Source organism: Mustela nigripes, chromosome 4, assembly GCF_022355385.1.
Source record: "Mustela nigripes isolate SB6536 chromosome 4, MUSNIG.SB6536, whole genome shotgun sequence".
Classification (NCBI taxonomy): Eukaryota; Metazoa; Chordata; class Mammalia; order Carnivora; family Mustelidae; genus Mustela; species Mustela nigripes.
In genome coordinates this window covers 98883089-98901553 of record NC_081560.1, presented here as the reverse complement: position 1 = coordinate 98901553, position 18465 = coordinate 98883089, and the positions used below count along the sequence as shown (strand labels likewise).

General features: G+C 36.5%; 1 protein-coding gene across 1 annotated transcript; it reads right to left on the bottom strand.

The window, feature by feature from the left end:
* Positions 1-296: 296 nt before the first annotated feature.
* On the bottom strand, positions 297-1100 carry POM121L12 (POM121 transmembrane nucleoporin like 12). Its single transcript, XM_059397609.1, has one exon. The coding sequence runs from the start codon at positions 1098-1100 to the stop codon at positions 297-299; it is 804 nt and encodes a 267-aa protein (XP_059253592.1).
* Positions 1101-18465: the final 17365 nt, after the last annotated feature.

Here is an 18465-nt window from a genome sequence, read left to right as displayed (position 1 = left end):
AGGAAGGGAAAAGGCAGAAAGGTGTGGGCAGGCAGGGGGGGGCAAGGGGTTTAACATCAACAATCTTCAGTGTGGGCTCTCCAGAGTAAGGACCAGCAGGTCAGGGGACTGCAGTAGTACTAGGACAGGGTACCACCCGAGGGGTAGAGCATGGGGTCAACAAGATGAGAATAAATATACAGGTTTAAGTTTCAGCAGGTAGGTAGCAGGGCCCTGACTCTTAGGAGTCAAAGGGGCCAGCAGGCTGGGCATCCTGGGGAAATGGGGGCAGGGAAGAGACCCTCCTGGTGCTGTTCTTATGCACTGGAGGAGGGTGAGAGGCCCCAGGAGCATTGCATCTTCTCCCAGCTCTGCAGCTGAGGATCTGGGCCCTGGGCGGACACCGCCCCTGCAGTGGGGTGGGCCGCAGACAGTGAAGGCTGGCCATCAGGCTGGAGTTCAGCAACTTCCCTGCAGACGTTGTCGCTCCAGGAGTGAAGGCTTCTGCTCAGAGGACCTGGCCTTGGCACGAAGGAAGGGACCACACCATTTCTGATCAGGGGCTTGAAGGCAGATGGCCTGGGCTCCGACTTCTGCCTCCTGCTCATGCTCCCTGGGATCTCAAACCAGAGGGGCCCATCAAACTTCCTGTTCCCCTTCTGGCACTGGCTAAGAGCCCTCAGCACGGTCTCCTTGGCACAGGGGTCTGGGCGCTCTTCTGCGGGTGGATGCCCTGCAGGGCAGGCTCTGGGAGCCTGTGCCCGGGACACCCAGGGGTTCCCTCTGTGTTCAGGGGGCGCGATCCTGACCGTCACAGGGCTCCAGATCCGTCTTGGGTGACGGGCACTCCAAAGCCACCGCTTCATGTAACTTTCCCAGGCACTGGAGAGATCTGGTCCGAGGATGGTCTCAGGGGGCGGCTTGGCAGGAAAGCGTCTCCATGCCTCAGTGACCACCCTCTGAGGCTGGGAGGGGTCCCAGTTGGGCGGCATCTGTGGGAGGGGTCTGAAGCGGATGCGGGGCCCACCGTCCTCGGCCTGGGAAGGCCTGGACCACGGGTTCGGGCGCCCTTGAGTGAGGGGTTGTGACGCGGGCTTGGGTGTGCTCAGGTAGCTGCCCATGGAAGCGGGCGTCAGGGAGGGGGCCTTCTAGTGGGGATTCGACTTCCAGAAGTTCCCAATGTCGCCAGAGGCAGCTGCAGCCGAAGCGCCCAGGGCTCAGATGACCGTTGGCAGCTGTGTGCATGGAAAGCGCGCGGGCCTGGGCGCTGGAACCCTGCACATCCTGTGGGCACGTGAGGCAGGAGAAGGTTGGCAGAGGGGATGCGGGAGAAGTCTGCAGGCGCAGCTGCAGCCCACGTGTGCATGGTTATCTGGAGGCCACAGCCTCCAGTCCCTGTTCTTCCCGCTGCTGAGAGCAAGAGTTTGGCTGTGAAGAGAGGCTTAGGAGCTCAGCATCTCCACTACCCAACCCCCAGCATCTTTATCGCAGTATCGTTTACATAGCATAGAGTTCGCCCAAAGAGTACGGTTCTGTGACTTTCAGCACATTCATTGATTCGTGCACCCATTACCATAGTCAACTTAAGAATATCGTACTTCAAACAGAAAGCCTGGATGCTATGAATATCACCGTCCCATCCACCTGCCTTTCCCCCAGCCTTAAGCGACCACTAATTCATTTTCTCTCCAGTTATAGATTTCCCTATCGTAGGCTTTGGTATAAACGGGGTTATATAATAGGTAGCCCTTTGTGACTGGCTTCTTTTGCTTCACATACTGTTTTCCAAGTCTATTATGCAGTAGCAGGTAGCAGCTTTTCACTCTTTTTATGATCCAGCAAATAGTCGATTGCACGGATAAACCACATGTTGTTTATCCTTTGCCAGTTAATGGGCATTTGGGTTGTTTCCACGATTCTGATATTATGAATAATGTTGTCATGTATGAAAGTTTGTGTGCACAAATACTTTCATTTCTCTTGGGTGTATAGCGAGGGTAGAATTGCTAGGACATACCTTAACTTTTTTTTTTTTTTTTTTTTTTTTTTAAGATTCATTTGTTTGAGAGAGAGCACATACTAGCAGGGGGAGGGGAAGTTGGAGAGGGAGAGAGACTCCTCAAGCAGACTCCATGCTGAGCAGGGCACCCTACTTAGGGTTCAATCTCATGACCCCAAAAGCATGACCTAGGCCAAAATCAAGAGTCCTAGGCTGAACCTACTGAGCCACCTAGGCACTCCTTCACTGTTCAACTTTTTGAGAAATTTCCAAACTATTTTCCACAGTGTCTGTACAAGTCTACATCTCCACCAGCAGTTGTCTCTATTTTGGTACTTGACTTTAGATGGAGAAGGTATAATAATTTTTGAAGTTCGTAAAAATTACAGATTGCATATTGACAGACGGCCATTCTCTTTCATTATCATAAAAACTAAACATAATTCACTTGAATGCTCTTTTAAGGAAAAATAAATAACTAGGTTTTGTTTCTGTAAATGTGTTACATGTTTTATTATTCTAGAATAGTTGTTAATGTTACTTTCTGCAATTTTCCTCTTAAGGAAATGGTGACAGTAGACCATGATTTATGTTTTAGTCCCGACAACGTTGGTTTTAAGACTGTCCTATAATTTAGGTTTCATACATTTATATATATATTTTAGTCTTTCAAATGTTAATGCAGTTTCTCTTTTTCTTCCATTTTTACTGGTAATCCATGTTTATACAGTAGTGGCTCACATTTCCAACTAACAGTTAAAAAGCATCTGACTATAAAAACAGGGCTTGAAATCTATTATATATATATATATTATATATATATATAGATGGAGTTTGGAGTTATATAATATATATATTATGGAGTTATATAATATATATATATATTATATATATATATATAGATGGAGTTTGGAGGTCTGTTGACGGTAATGTAAAGCAAACTCTTCTCCAGAATGTTTTCCTCAAAAGCACTTGGACAAAGTGCCTGCTGAGTTAGCCAGTAAAGGTAGAGAGAAATAGAATCTACCAAAGTAAGTACCAAATTCAAGAGCAAGCAACAGTTGCATTCCGAATCTCAGAAGCAAACAAGTGAAGGTTGAGGACATTAAAAGGAGCCTACTGAAAGTTTTATAAGGCTTCAGCAGTTTGGAAAGAAGTCACTTGTTGGAAAGGTAGGTGTGCCATCAGCCAAGGGATACTGGAGGGTGAGATCTGCGATACTTCCTACTCACTAATTCATTTTCATTTCTTCCACTTTTCCTAATTTATGAATGATCCCACAGAATATGATTTTGAAAACAAGAACTTCCTATGATATAATTTTCTTCTTAATAAGACATTTCTTGATAATGATAGCAATGACTTTTATAGCTAAGAAGCCTCTTAAGACAATGATATCATTACCATCAGAATGGACCATTAATTCAATTGAATATAGATTTCTCAAAATGTATTTCAATCCCCAGTATTGACAGAGTTTCCACATCCTATCTGCAGTGTAATCCAATGGGTTTCATTTTGGTTTGTGGTGAAACACTCTTCCAAAAACCACAGTCTCTCACTTCTAAATGCATTTTCACCAGTAAATCAACATGTTTGTTGATTAGTCAAAAGTTATTTGCATAGACATTGAATATGTCTGCTTCTTCTCCTTCTCACACACAAAGAACTAACAGGTTTATTTTGGTTAGCTGACATTAATAATTAAGGTAAATCAGTGGTCCCCAGTTAAAGGCAGCTTTGCGACTTTCCAACCCCTGTCCCAGGGACATTAGAGAAAGTAGGTTGGGGATAAGGGGTAAAGACCAGGGACGTTGTTCAACATTCTGTGATGCACAAGACAGGCCCCACAGCAGAGAATGATCTGGCCACAGATGTCGGCCCTGCAGGAATTGAGAAACTCTGCCCTCAGTAGTTCCCTTATCTTCCCTTAATGTTATTAAGTTATGTTGCTATGGTAAGTTTATCAAAACTATGAAATTAATTTCAGTTCAATGTTGTGAAACAAATCCAATTCTCTGTTTAAATTTTACCAGTTGTTCCTTTTCTTTTTCAGGAACTAATCCTTTCCAGTCTGTTCTAATCTATGAGAGTTTATCCTTCCTTCTTGTTTTCCATGACCTTGACACTTTGAGAACACTGACCAGGTATTTTTTAGAAATGCTCATTTTTTTTTTAGCAACTTAATTGTTTTATATTTACCTTTAATTTAATTATACATTCAGATAGCTTGAAGCTCTAAACCATCCTAGAATTCTTATTGAAAACACTGAAATATATATATATATATATATACATACACACAAACACACACAGTTTATCTTATTCTCTTTTCCTCACAGAAATCTGATTTCATTATTCTCCATTTCCTTTTATTCATTTTTTTTTTCCTAAAGTGCTACTACAAATATTGTAGTTCTTTTCGTTGTTCCCATTGACCTGAGCTTGGTGATCTTTACATTTATCTCATGCTGGTAGAGCGGACCACTTCCTTATACTCAGCACCTTGGGGCCGAATTTGGATCACAGATTCTATTTCTTTGGTTTTATTTGTTTACTTGTACTTATCCAGTAACCTTTTTTTTTTTAAACAACTGTATTGAGATATAATTTATATAGCATGCAATTCACTCATGCAGAATTCATTGGCTTTTAATACATTCATAAATATGGATGTTTTAGTATTTCACAGAAATGGGAATTTATTTTTTAATTTAAGTTTTAATTAAATATAAATTTATTTTTTTAAAGATTCATTCATTCATTTTAGAAGGGGGAGGGTCACAGGAAGAAGGAGAGGGAGAATTCTCAAGCAGACTCCTGCTGATCAAGGAGCCCAATACACGACCTCACGACCCTGAGATCATGACCTGAGCTGAAATCAGGAGTCAGCCACTCAACTGACTGAGCCATCCAGGCACCCCAAATTTTAATATGTCCATTACCTGAGAGAGAAACCTCACTCTTTACTCATCACCCTATTATTCCCCTACACCCCCACTTCTCAGCTCTAAACAACCACAAATCTACTTTGTCTCTACATAGAGCCCCATATTGTGGGATTTCAGAGAAATAGAATAATATAATATAATATGTAGCCTTTTGTGACTACTTCTTTCCTTCAGCATAATATTTCCAAGGTTATCTGTGCTGTAGCATGTATCAGTACTTTATTCCTTCTTACGACCTAACCTTATTCCATTGTGTGGCTAGACCACATTTTGTTTATCTTTTTGTTAGCTGATGGACATTTAGGTTGTTTCCACCTTTTTTTCTATTAGCAATAATGTGCTCTGAACGTTCATATTAAAATTCTATATAGGGAAATGCTTTCATTGATCTTTGGTATATATCTAGGAATGACTTTTTTTCAGTCATTTGATAACTATGTATTTCATCATTTGAGAAACTGTCACATACTTTTTCAAAATGGCGGCACTATCTTTTAGCTCTATCAGCAGCAACTGAGGGGCCCAATGCCTCTCTGTCTTCTCCAACACTGATTATCATCTCACTTTTCCATTCTAGTTATTGTGGTTTGTGTGAAGTGGTATACCATTGGATTTAATTTGCATTACCCTGATGATTAATGGTTTGGAACATCTTTTTATGTGTTTATTGGTCATTCATATATCTTTCTTGGGGAAATGTCTATTCAAGTTTCTTTTGCCAGTTTTTGTTATTGAGTTCTAAGACTGTGTTGTATTATTTGGATACAGATGTCTTAACAAATATATGATTTGCAAATGTTTTCTCCCATTTGGTGAGTTGTCTGTTCACCTTCTTCTTATTTTTGTTTCAATGTTAAGAAGATCCAATTTGAAATTTTTGCCAAATCCATGGTCATGAATGTAGATAGGAAGAAATATATATCTGTATGAATACATACAGATGTAAAATACACTCACAAAACATGATTTTACTATGTTTTTATTCGAAAGGAACCACAAGAACCATAGTCATAATATATCCCTACTTACTGGGCAGGGATGGTTACTTTGTTGTTGCTTGTTTTGTTTTCTCTCTTCTTTCTTCCTTCCTTTCTTTTTGAATCTCTAGTGGTTCATGAGTGGTTCATGAAGTTCAGAATTAACTCACTACCCATTTGGGGCACCTGGTGGCTCAGTGGGTTAAGCCTCTGCCTTCAGCTCAGGTCATGATCCCAGGGTCTGGGGATCAAGTCCTGCATTGGGCTCTCTGCTTGGCAGGAAGCTTACTTCCTCCTGCCTCTCTGCCTACTTGTGATCTCTGTCTGTCAAATAAATAAATAAAATGTTTTTTAAAAAACTCCCTATCTATTCTTCTTATTTATATCATTAACTTCCTAACCTTATAAACCCTCCTTAGTACATCATTAGCTATTTAGATTAAAAATTTTTAGAATTGGGGCACCTGGGTGGCTCAGTGGGTTAAAGCCTCTGCCTTCGGCTCAGGTCATGATCCCAGGGTCTTGGGATCGAGCCCCACATCGGGCTCTCTGCTCCGCGGAGAGCCTGCTTCCTCCTCTCTCACTCTCTGCCTGCCTCTCTGCCTACTTGTGATCTGTCAAATAAATAAATTAAAAAATCTTTAAAAAAAAAAAAAATTTTTAGAATTTTGCATCTATTCAAATTTCACTATTTTAACAAGTGTGGGAGGACTGCGTCAATTGTTTTTGCAACTGGGAATAAATATCCTAAATTATTCTAAAGACTGTCACAGAACTCCCTACAACTCTTTTTGTTTATTCTGGGATTTCTCTGCATTTCACTTTCACCTCAACTCCGGGGTATGTGTGTATGTATTTCACAAGTTATCCCCATCCATTTTGTATAATCTAGGAGCTCCTTAAAATATTTTGCCTGCTGGTGTTGCCCCATCTCATTTCCTAATATTGTTATCTATATATGTTTATATCTATATCTATATCTATTTTTAAAATTTCTTTGATCTCATTTTAAAGGAGTTAAATATATTTAAAGTCAATATATTTAAAATCAATAGTTTAGTTCATGTATCTTTTAGAAAATATGTTTAACTTCTACATTCCGATAAATTACAGTATTATAATGATTTTGTGGGTTAGTGGTTCTAAAATATGAGTGTGCAGCACCAGAATCACCAGGACATTCTGAACAAAGATTGTTGACCTCACCCACAGTAGCTCTGCATGGGTTCCAACAACTAACCTTTGTTAGAAATCTTCCCATTTGACACAATAACACCTGTCTTGTGACCACACTTTGAAAATTGTTGCTATAGGCTTAATCACGTGTGTATGTGGTTTTAAGACCTAGTGTTAATTGCAGTTACACCAATTTAAGTTAGATATTGAAGAGAAAGGAGACTATCATCTGATGTTGAAATTATACCAAGTATCATTTTTGTCACTTGGGAAAAATCCATACTTTTAGGAGCATTTCTGAAAATTTAATGTTCATTAGAATCATCTGGAGATGTTAAAATGTAGATTTTTGTTCAATAAGTCTGAGATGTGGCCTGTAATTCTGCATTTCCAACAGATCACAGGATGTCCAAAGACTGGCAATCTCAGTCATACCCTGAGTGTCTGTTTGAAGGTAGGGCCTCAGACCTATCCTAGATCAATCACCTCAGCATTTGAACATGTGTATTTTGAAGTGTTGGACACATGGGTCTTGATCCAAAGTTCTCAATCCCAGTTGCATATTAGAATGACTTGCAAAACTCCTTGTCCTGCTATGATGTTTAAAATGGTCTGGAAAAGATCTGTGAATAGGTCATATAAGTTTTCAAAGTCCTCCCAGTGAATCCAGTTGTCAGCTATGGTCCAAAGTGACCAGGCTGGCTGGTTTGGGGCTGGGAAACATGACCTGCTGTCGATTCTGGCATCCCATTTGTTGGTCAGCATTGATTTAATTGACGTACCTGATGGTGCAACTTCTTTCCATTCTGCTCCATGTTCACTAGCCCAAGGTTTTCCTCTATTAGAAAATTACATTCATTTATATTCAGGTCTAACCTTGGATGAAGAAAGTCACATGCCTGCTCCCTTACATACATATGACCAACTCTCAGAATATAAGCTCGTTCATGCATTAAGTCCGTATTACCAGACAATAAAGACAGCGTGGAGCATAGTAAGTGGCACATGTATTGGTACTTAATAAATGCTCATTGAAAGATTATTTCCTACATTTGCAAAGGTTCAGCTTTTGCCTTCCACTCAAGTATTTGATTTCTAATAATAATAATAATAATAATAATTCCTTTTAAGATTTACACTTCTGGAAAGTTTCAGAACATAATCTCATCATATTGCATTCTTTTTAGAATGATCTATTACGTATCTAATAGTTTGTTAAATATATACGGAATGAAATATGTGCCTTCTAATATCCCATTCGGATATAATTCTATAATCAAAACTTTCAGGCCATAAAATGAAAATAGTGGTGGCATTTTATGCTGAACTATTTCCTCCTGAAAATGAAAGTTTTAAAGGCAAACATTATGTCTCTTGAGTGCTGCTGTATACAATATCTTAGCTGCCGTGGATGCCCAGCCCTCGTAAAATGAGAAATTCACCTCAAGGTTCTGTAGTTAAAATTTTGATGAACTCCCCCAAAAGTGAGCCTAGATGAGAGTGGACGGCAGGGACGGGGTCTGCCTGGGAAAGCAGGATTGGCACGGTTAGCTGCCTGAACTGCAGCTAGTTTTGTTCTCGTAACTCTCCCAGATCCATAATTCAAAGTCTCACAGCTTGCATAAGATTCATCAGACAGAAAACAGTAATTACAAAGACATAATGAAGGGGTGATTTCTAGAGAAGGCTCTTTGGAATATTGGATGTCGCAGTAGGAAACGTATTTTTGTAGCTTTTAAGACAGATGAGCACCACAGGTGTTGGCCTTGTAGTGCATGCTCTTTGGCAGCCAGATCTTCTTTTATTAGGATCATTTCTGATAGTCTTGGGCTCACCTGAAATTGAAAAGTCAGCCTAAAATGTATGAAAAATAATGTAAGTCAAGAACGATTCAGCATCAGAAGCCGTGCGTGTTTCCTGTTGACTTGACAACTAATAGGCATTCTCATGAATGATTCATTTCATGTAAAATAAATGAAATAAAATGAATGAAATGAAACAGTCCCACTGAGGAGCCAGCATGGGCTTTGCCTTGATCACACTTAACTATTATGTCAACGGAGTCACACTACTGAAAAAAAATAGTACAGTCTAATAGATTAGACGATGTCTAAAATGTAAAGGTTCAGTAATCCGTGGCATATGGTATGTTGTCATCTTCAGGGCAATGCTAGAAAACACAAACAATGGAATGAGTGCACACCAAAGTTTGTGGGTTGATGGTTATAAACCGTGCAACACATGCAAACTAAGTAAGTGGTTGAATGTTCAGGCATTGGTTATATTGAGTTAATCTATCACAATACTGGTTATTGTATCCTTGGCTGAAACTACACATTCCAGCAATTTCAGGACAACATCATTTCCTGAGAAGCTGGTTGGTCAAGCTTTGTTGACCAAACCAAACTTACTTGGGAAAAGAATGTCATTTAGCATTCAAATCCACACATCCAGTTTTTCTTTCAAACTCATTATTGTGCCCACCACCTCACCAGTCTGATCTACAGATCAGTTATTTAAATCATGTTTGCAAAGTGACTTATTGATGTCTCAACAGACACAGCAATATGCTTGAATTGAATTTATTTTTAAGGTACTAGAGAGACTTTTTGGTAAATTTTGGAAGATACATAGTTAAGGTACCTGATTCCTGATCCAAAATAAAAATATGAAATTATGGCCATAACCTAAAATTATAATTTCCATAAACCTATTTGACCCTAAACTATCGCTCAAAAAAATGGGTTTGTTTTTTTTAGTTAAGATAATGATTTTCAACCAAACTCTTATCATATGTTTTGAATGAATTAAAATCAACTTTAAAGGGTACATATTTTATGAATTATAAATTAATATATCATAAACATTAATTCTTATTAATAAATTATTATATCTTAAGGATATGATTATATGAATTAAGGGGCTATATAATATATTAAGTATCTTCACATCTACATTAATATTTTGACTCACTGCATTTTAAAATCAAACCATGAAAAAATTTATTTCTTTTGTCCTAAAATATTATGTCACAGATTACTGAGCACTTTAAATGAGATTTCAGGAATTCTACAAAAAAGGACTGATGTTGGATGAGGTAGTCTAAGAAAATAGATCCAATTTCAAGATCATAAAAATGTTCAGTGCTGTAAAGGACTGATGAGTTTATTTTTGTTAATTGTATGAATAAGTAAATAAAAGCAAATATTAGCAGAAAAAAAACTTCAGTCCACTGACAGAAGGCATGCCAATATAAATTCCATATAGGTAATACGCATAATAGTTAAGAGAAAAACAATAGGTATATTCCATTTGGAATTCAGAGGGCCATGGGACAAGAACCGTGAGACAAAGTCTTTGTATCTATCCGTATCTCAAAGGCAATACAACTTTAAAAATATTTGCCTTTTAATGACTTTAAGTTTGTGCATTAAATGCAAATTTAAGTATTGAAAACAAACAGAACAACCCAGGCCATGCAAATGAATAAGGTGACATAAGAAGGAATCAAGAATCCTAACGTGTGGCAATAGTACAGAACATGTGGAAAGAGGAAACCAAGATGTAGAAAGTTTGTGGAAAAAGAATGGAAATTTGCCCCATTTGCATACCGAGCAAAAATTGTCATTGGTGAATACCGAGCTAAAGTCAGTTACATGGAAATGAGGTAGACTGGTGTTTTAAAGATGGAGAATCAGAATAGTCATGAATAATTCCATGGGACAAATTATGGGTCTCGGATAAATTATCTTGAATATCCAGGCTTCATGCTTGCAATGACACTGTTTCTTTTAAACCAACACATGTGTGCAGTCCAGTCTACTTACTTTACCTCATGAAAGCCTTCCAGTTTAGTAAGGAGGATGCATGTATTTTAATGGGTCTTTAGTAGCATTGAAACAGTATTGTAATAGGGTCGATGATACTCCACATAGTGATTTGTAGTGCAAAGGACATGACATCAGTATTGACAAGGACCAGGAAGATTAAGAATGAAAAGAGGTATAAAAAAGGAAATCATATGTACAAAAATGTTCCCCTTGTGCAGCGTTGGTGGTATAGTGGTGAGCATAGCTGCCTTCCAAAAATGTCCCTCTTGATTCTCTACTATTATGAAACATGACAATTCAATTAGAAGGAAAATTGCACCTGACGTTTCCTTGGCATCTTCAAGGTTGTACAGCCCACCACCTCACCTAAAATGATAATTGTCCTCTGATCCCATCAATAGTTGACATATAAAATGGAGCCTAGTGACACCTGGCACCTGATTTGCAATAAAGCTACATATTGAAGGTTTAATATTAATCTACTGATGTTGAAATAATGATGCTATTTTATTGCAAATATCTTCTTTTTATTTTCTGGTGTTTTTCTCATTCTAAATAGACGATCTTTCTCTGCAATGAAGTTGGTCTACATGTCTTTTATAGATGTTTCTTTTCCTGTCTTTCTCTATCTCCAGAATGAAAACCGTGTTTTCCTACTTTGTGGGTTTTCATTCATATGCAATTTGGGAAGAATAGGTTGTGTTCTAAGATTCTAGTTTCATACTTATCCACCTGAAAAGCCAAGTGCAGCCTCATCTATGTGATAACCTGTCTTTTTTTCACTGGCTTTAATGCCACCACCATAGTTTTAAATACATTTATCCCTGTGTGTGTTTCTAGGGAAACTACTACAGTCAGTCTCTGTGTGTAACTTTGTCTTAGCACTTCCTTGCTCTTTTAACTACTGTCCATTTACACCTGCTGTTTTGGGCCTTCTGGAATATAAATTCACTATCCTTATCCTTCCTCGAGGCTGTCTCAGATATTCTTGACCAGTTACTCATCAGTAATTATTGTGACATCTTTTTACTGAAATAATGATAAAAAAGCCAGGGGCCGATGGACTAAAATTGCAATTGACTTACAGATGGAGGAAACATTGCCATTCCTCATGGCGTTTTTTCTTTGCGCAACCATAAGAACACTCTATCTCACGCAATTCTTCTTTAAAGCCCTTTAATGTTTGATAATTCCTTTATGAAAGTCTTTCATACCTTGTGTTAGATTTATTTTCGTACCTTATAATGTGCGTCTATGATAAATGGTATTATTTTTTTAGAAATGTTTTAAAAATAATTTTGTCAGAATTTTTGTCAAAATTTCCCTATATATAGGAATACAGATCTTCCTTGACCTATGATAGGATTATCTCCCGATAAACCCACTGTAAATTGAAAACACTGTAAGACTAATGTATTTAATACACCTTGTCTACCAAACAATATAGGTTAGCCTAGCTTACCTTAAATATGCCCATAATGCTTCCATTAGCCCACAGTTGGGCAAAATCTAACAGAAATCCTATTTTATTATAAAGTGTTAAATGCCTCATGTAATTTATTGAATACTGTACTAAATGTGGAAAACAGGATGGTTGTCGGTGTGTCAGTGTTGGCCATCAAGAGCAGGGGCTGGCTGGGAGCTGTGGCTCACTGTCACTGCACAGCATCACTACATAGGATTATACTGCGTATCGACAGCCTAAGAAAAGATCCGAATTCAAAATTTGAAGTGTAGTTTTCTACTGAGTGACTATTGTTTTCACACCATCATAAAGACAAAAAATATAAGCTGAACTGACTTAAGTCATGGACTGTCTATACTATTGATTTTTGTATTAGGACCTTGTATTCAGCAACATTAATGGACACCTGAGTTCTAATCATTAGCCTGTGGAGTCTGTTTTGTAGATACAAAAACCACCTCCAAAGACTGAAAATTGTTTTTATCTCTATTCAATCTATATTCCACATGTATCTATTTTCTTAAAGTACTTGTTTTCTTTTGCTTCTAGGAAAGCACTTACCTATTGAAAATAAGCATCATTTTATTTTTTCTAATAAAAAAATAAACTCTAAGTTTTATTAAATAATGTTTGTTATACCTTGGGATCCTCATATCACATTAATAAGGTTCCTGTTTTTTTAGGAGTATTTGTGTGAATGTGCACTGAATTTTATAAATATTGTTTGTGTATCTCTTGATATATTTCTGTATTTCTTCAACATTGAGCAGTAATTATATTGATCCATTAATGTTAAATCATATTTATATTTTTGTGTTAAAAATTAGTTCATGGAGGGAGGTGGGAGAGATGGGGTGCCTGGGTGATGGACATTGGGCAGGGTAGGTTCTATGGTTAGTGCTGTGAATTGTGTAAGACTGATTAATCACAGACCTGTACCCCTGAAGAGAATAATACTTTATTTGTTAATAAAAAATGCATATGTAAAAATTAAAGAAAAACTAGTTCATCAATGGATTTCCTTTTCAATTCATTATATTGATATTCATCTAAAATATTTATATATAACTTGATAAGTTAAAATTGACCTTTTTCTTGTAGTTCCCTTGAAAGTTTTGGTGTCAAACATACACTAGCATAAAAAACTGAGTTAGAGAGCTTTCATCCTTTTTCCATTGTCTGAAACACCTTTTATGAAAGATATGGAAATTTGAATCAAGTTCAAAAGGTAAGTATAGATAGTCCCATTCATGTTTTCTATTTCTGCATGAATACATTTTAGGAATTTTGGCCTTTTTTAAAACATCTACTAGCTGTAATTTCCAAAAATTTTGTTTAACATATATATTTTTTGTTCTTTATATTGGTATTGAATGGTTTGTTTAGATTTTTTCTATGGTCTTGACTAAGAGTAAATTAATTTTTGAGGTATTATCCAAAATTTAGCATTTGGTTTTAATCTTTTATTTTCTATTTTACTAATTTCATCATTTCTTTCCTTTTTATTTTAACCCCAACACCTGTTTCACCTATTTCATCATTTTTTAAAGACTTCTTTATTTATTTGAGAGAGAGAGTTGGGGAAGAGGCAGAGGGGGAGGGAGAGAGAATCTTATGCAGACTCCATCCTGACCGCAAAGCCCAACGTGAAACTGGACCTCACCACGCTGAGATGAGGACCTGAGCCAAAACTGAGTGGGACATCCAGGCACCCCTATTTCATCATTGTGTTTGCTTACTTACCTTCTTAACTTCTATAGTTGAATTCATGATTGATTTGTTTCTACTTTTCTAACACATGTATTTTTCTCTTTTTTCTATTGGAGTATAAGTAACATACATTACTCGGTGCTCTAATACATGCATTTTAATCTATATATTTCTTTATACATAATTTTATTTAAAAATCCAAAATTTAATATACATTTGTTTCTCAAGATTACTCAAAATTTTGTTTTCTTAATAATTACTAACAAACTAGCAAACTTTTATTTATTTTCATCTGCCCCACTTTGTTAACTAAAATACCCTGTTGTTGGCTAAATATATCCTGTAATTTCATTTTGTTTTATAGTTTAGAGACTTAATTTGCACCTTCATTTGATAATGTTTTCTGACAAGCTTTTTTTATGTGTATAGAAGAAAATATATTACCAATTATATTAAAATTGGTAACAGTGTCATTCAAATACTCTTTCATTTCAATATTTCCTATTTTTCATGTATCATTTAGAAATGTATCTGGTGGGGCACCTGTGTGACTCTGTCTTTAAGCATCTGCCTTTGGCTCAGGTCATGATCCCAGGGTCCTGGGATCGAGCCCTATAATGGGCTCCGGGCTCTACGGGATGTCTGCTTCTCCCTCTCTCACTCCCCTTGCTTGTGTTCCCTCTTTGGCTGTTTCTCTATGTCAAATAAATAAACAAAATCCTGGAAAAAAAAATGTATCTGGTTTAAAAATCTCCAAAATGATGGGCAATGTATCAGTTTCCTTATAATTTCCCTGATCTTCATGAGCTTTAAATAGTATGTACTTAAATAAGATATTTATGTGATTCTCAAAATTATAATTTTGAGTGACCTTATTCATCCCAGACAAATTTCTTAACATTAAAACTATTTTGTCTAACAATTTTCTTCTGGTCAGTATATGATAAATGTAATTTATTTTTCGCTACTTTTGCACTCAATTAACTTTTGGTTTCTCTATGTCTCATAAATAGAGCAGCTAAATTTTCTTTCTCAACTGAGACTTTCTTTCAAAGACCAGAATTGAACTCTTTACGTTTATTTGTTTACACACATACTAACTTGCTTATTTTATATTTCATATATAACATTAAATTAGTTTGTGGTCCACAACATAACAATTCAATATTTGTATGTATTGCAAAATGGTGATCACAGTAAGTCTAGTCACCATACATCATCATACATAGTTACAAATTATTTTCCTATGATGAAAACTTTCAATATCTACTCTCATGGAGGTTTTAATTTTTTTTTTTAAGATTTTATTTATTTATTTATTTGAGAGACAGAGATCACAAGGAGTCAGAGAGTCAGGCAGAGAAAGGGGGAAGGGGAGCAGGCTCTCTGCTGAGCAGATAGCCTGATGTGGGGCTCGATCCCAGGACCCTGAGATCATGACCTGAGCTGAAGGCAGAGGCTTAACCCACTGAGCCACCCAGGTGCCTCTCTCTCATAGCAGCTTTTAAATAGACAATATAGTATTATTGGCTATAGTTACTGTGTTTTACATTGCATCTCCATGATGTATTTATTTCATAACTGGAAGTTTGTATCTCTTCATCCTCTTTATCCATTTTACCCACCCACTCCCCCAGGCAACCACCAATCTCTCTTCTATTTCTAGGAGTTTTGTTTTGTTTGATTTGTTTGTTTGTTTGTTTGTTTCTAAATTCCACATACAAGTGAAGTCATGGAGCATTTGTCTTTCTCTTTCTTACTTATTTCACTTAGCATAATTCACCCATGTTGTCACGAATGTCAAAATTTCATTCTTTTTTATGGCTAAGGAGTATTCCATTGCTTACATATACCAGATCTTCTTTATCCATGCATTATTCAACAGATATGTAAGTTGTTCCCATAAAATAATGCTTCAATAATTGTGGGGGTGCATATATATTTTCAAATTAGTTTCTTCATTTTCTTGAGATAAATACCCAGAAGTAGTATTGCTGGATTATAGTAGTTTTGATTTTCATTCTTTGTGGAACCCCAACTGTTTTCTGTAAAGGCCATATCAATTTATATTTCTACTGACAGTGCACAAGGGATCTCTTTCCTCACGTCTTCACCAACACTTGTTACTTTTGTCTTTCTATACTAGCCATTCTGACTGGTATGAGGTGATTTCTCATCCTGGTTTTGATTTGCATTTCCCAGATTAGTGATGTCAAGCATCTTTTCATGTGCCTGTTGGCCATTTGTATTTCTTCTAAGAAAAAGTATATTCAGATCTTATGCCCATTTTTAAATTTTATTGTTTTTATTATTGTTTCTTTGTTGTTGTTATTGAGTGGTATAAATTATGTTTTGGATGTTAACCCTTAATTGGATATATGATTTGCAAATTTTTGTTTTTCCATTCACCAGACAGCCTTTTTAATTTTGTTGTTTCCTTTGCTGTGCAGAAGCTTTTTGGTTTAATGTAGTCCCAGTCACTTATTCTTGCTCTTGTTTTCCTTGCTTTTGGTGTCAGGTCCAAAAGATCAATGCAGGACTGATGTCAAGAAACTTGCCATCTATATTTTCTTCTAAGATCTTTATAACCTCGGGTCTTACATTTAAGTCTCTAGTCCATTTTGTGTTAACTTCTGTGTATGGTATATGAAAGGGCTCTGACTTCATTATTTTGCATGTGACAGTCCAGTTTTCCCAGTACCACTTGTGGAAGAGATGTTTCTTTCTTCATTATATATCTTTGCCTTCTTTGTCATAAATTAATTCACCATTTATGTGTAGGATTATTTCTAGTATCTCTGTTTTGTTCCATTGATCTATGTACCTGTTTTTATGCCAATACTGTACTGTTTTTATTACTAATGTTTTGTAATATAATTTAAAATCAGGGTTCATAGTGCCTCTAGCTTTATATTCTTCTGAATATTGGTTTTGCTATTCTGAGTCTTATGTGTTCCCATAAATATTTTAGAATTGTCTGTTGTTCAGAATCCTTTCATTTGTTTGTGTCTTCTTCGATTTCTTAATCAATGCCTGATAGTTTTCAGTGCACAGGACTTTCACCTCCTTGGTTTAATTTACACCAAGGTATTTTATTATTGTTGATACAAATATAAATACTGCTACTTAATTTTTCTTTCTGATAGTTCAGTGATAGTATATAAAAATACAGTAGATTTTTGTATACTGATTTTATACCTTGTAACTTTACTGAGTCTGTTCATTAGTTGTAACAGCTCCCCCCCACACACCCCAACCAAGGAGTCTTTAAGGATTTTTATCTATAAAATCATTTTGGTCACAAATAACCATAGTTTACTTCTTCATTCCCAGTTTAGATGCTTTTTTTTTTTTCCTGCCTAATTGCTCTGGCTGCAATTTCCAGTACAATGTTGAATAACAGTGGTGAGAATGAGTATCCTTGTCTTGTTTCTGGCTGGTCTTAAAAGCAAAACTTCCATTTTCTCACCATTGAGTATTGATGTTAGCTATGGTCTCATCAGATATGGCCTTTATTACACTGAAGTATGTTCTTGCTATCATCACTTGTTGATGTGTTTTCATCATGCTATCACTGAAATTTGTCAAATGATTTTTCTTTATCTTTTGAGATAATCATATAATTTTTATCTTTTATTTTGATTGGTTTAAAAATGCTATTTTTACAACCCTGTTATACATCACACGTGATCCTGCTGTATGATCCTATGATCTCTTACATGTACTGTTGAATTTGATCTGTTAATGCTTTGTTGAAGATATTTACATCCATATTTATAAGAGATATTGCATTGACCTCTAATTTTCTTTTCTTTTATGTCTTCTTCTTGATCGTCTCCCCCCCCCCCTTTCTGGTTTTGGTATCAGGTTCATGCTGGCCTTGTAAAAAGAGGTTGGATGATTTCCCTCATCTTCAGTTTTTGGAAGAGTTTGAGAAGGATGAACATTAAATTTTTGACTTTTTGGTTAAATTCATGAGCAAAGCTGTCTGGTCTTGGACTTTTGTTTTTTGGGAGGGTTTTGATTATTGATTCAATCTCCCTACTAGTAATCTGTCTATTTTCTTCATGATTCAATCTTGGAAAAATGTATATTTCTGGGAATTTATTCATCTCTTGGGTTTTTCTTGGTTAATTTGTTGGTGAAAATTGTTCATAACAATCTTTTATGATACTTTTTATTTCTCTGGTATCAGTTGTAATTTCTCCTCTTCAATTTCTGACTTTATTTGAGCTTTCTCTCCTTTTAAGTCTAGTTAAAGATATTTCAATATAATTTCAAACAGCCAGCTCTTAGTTTTATTGATCTTTTCTATTATCTTTTTAGTCTCTTATTAATTCTGCTATGATCTTTATTTCTTTTCTCCTACTATTTTGGG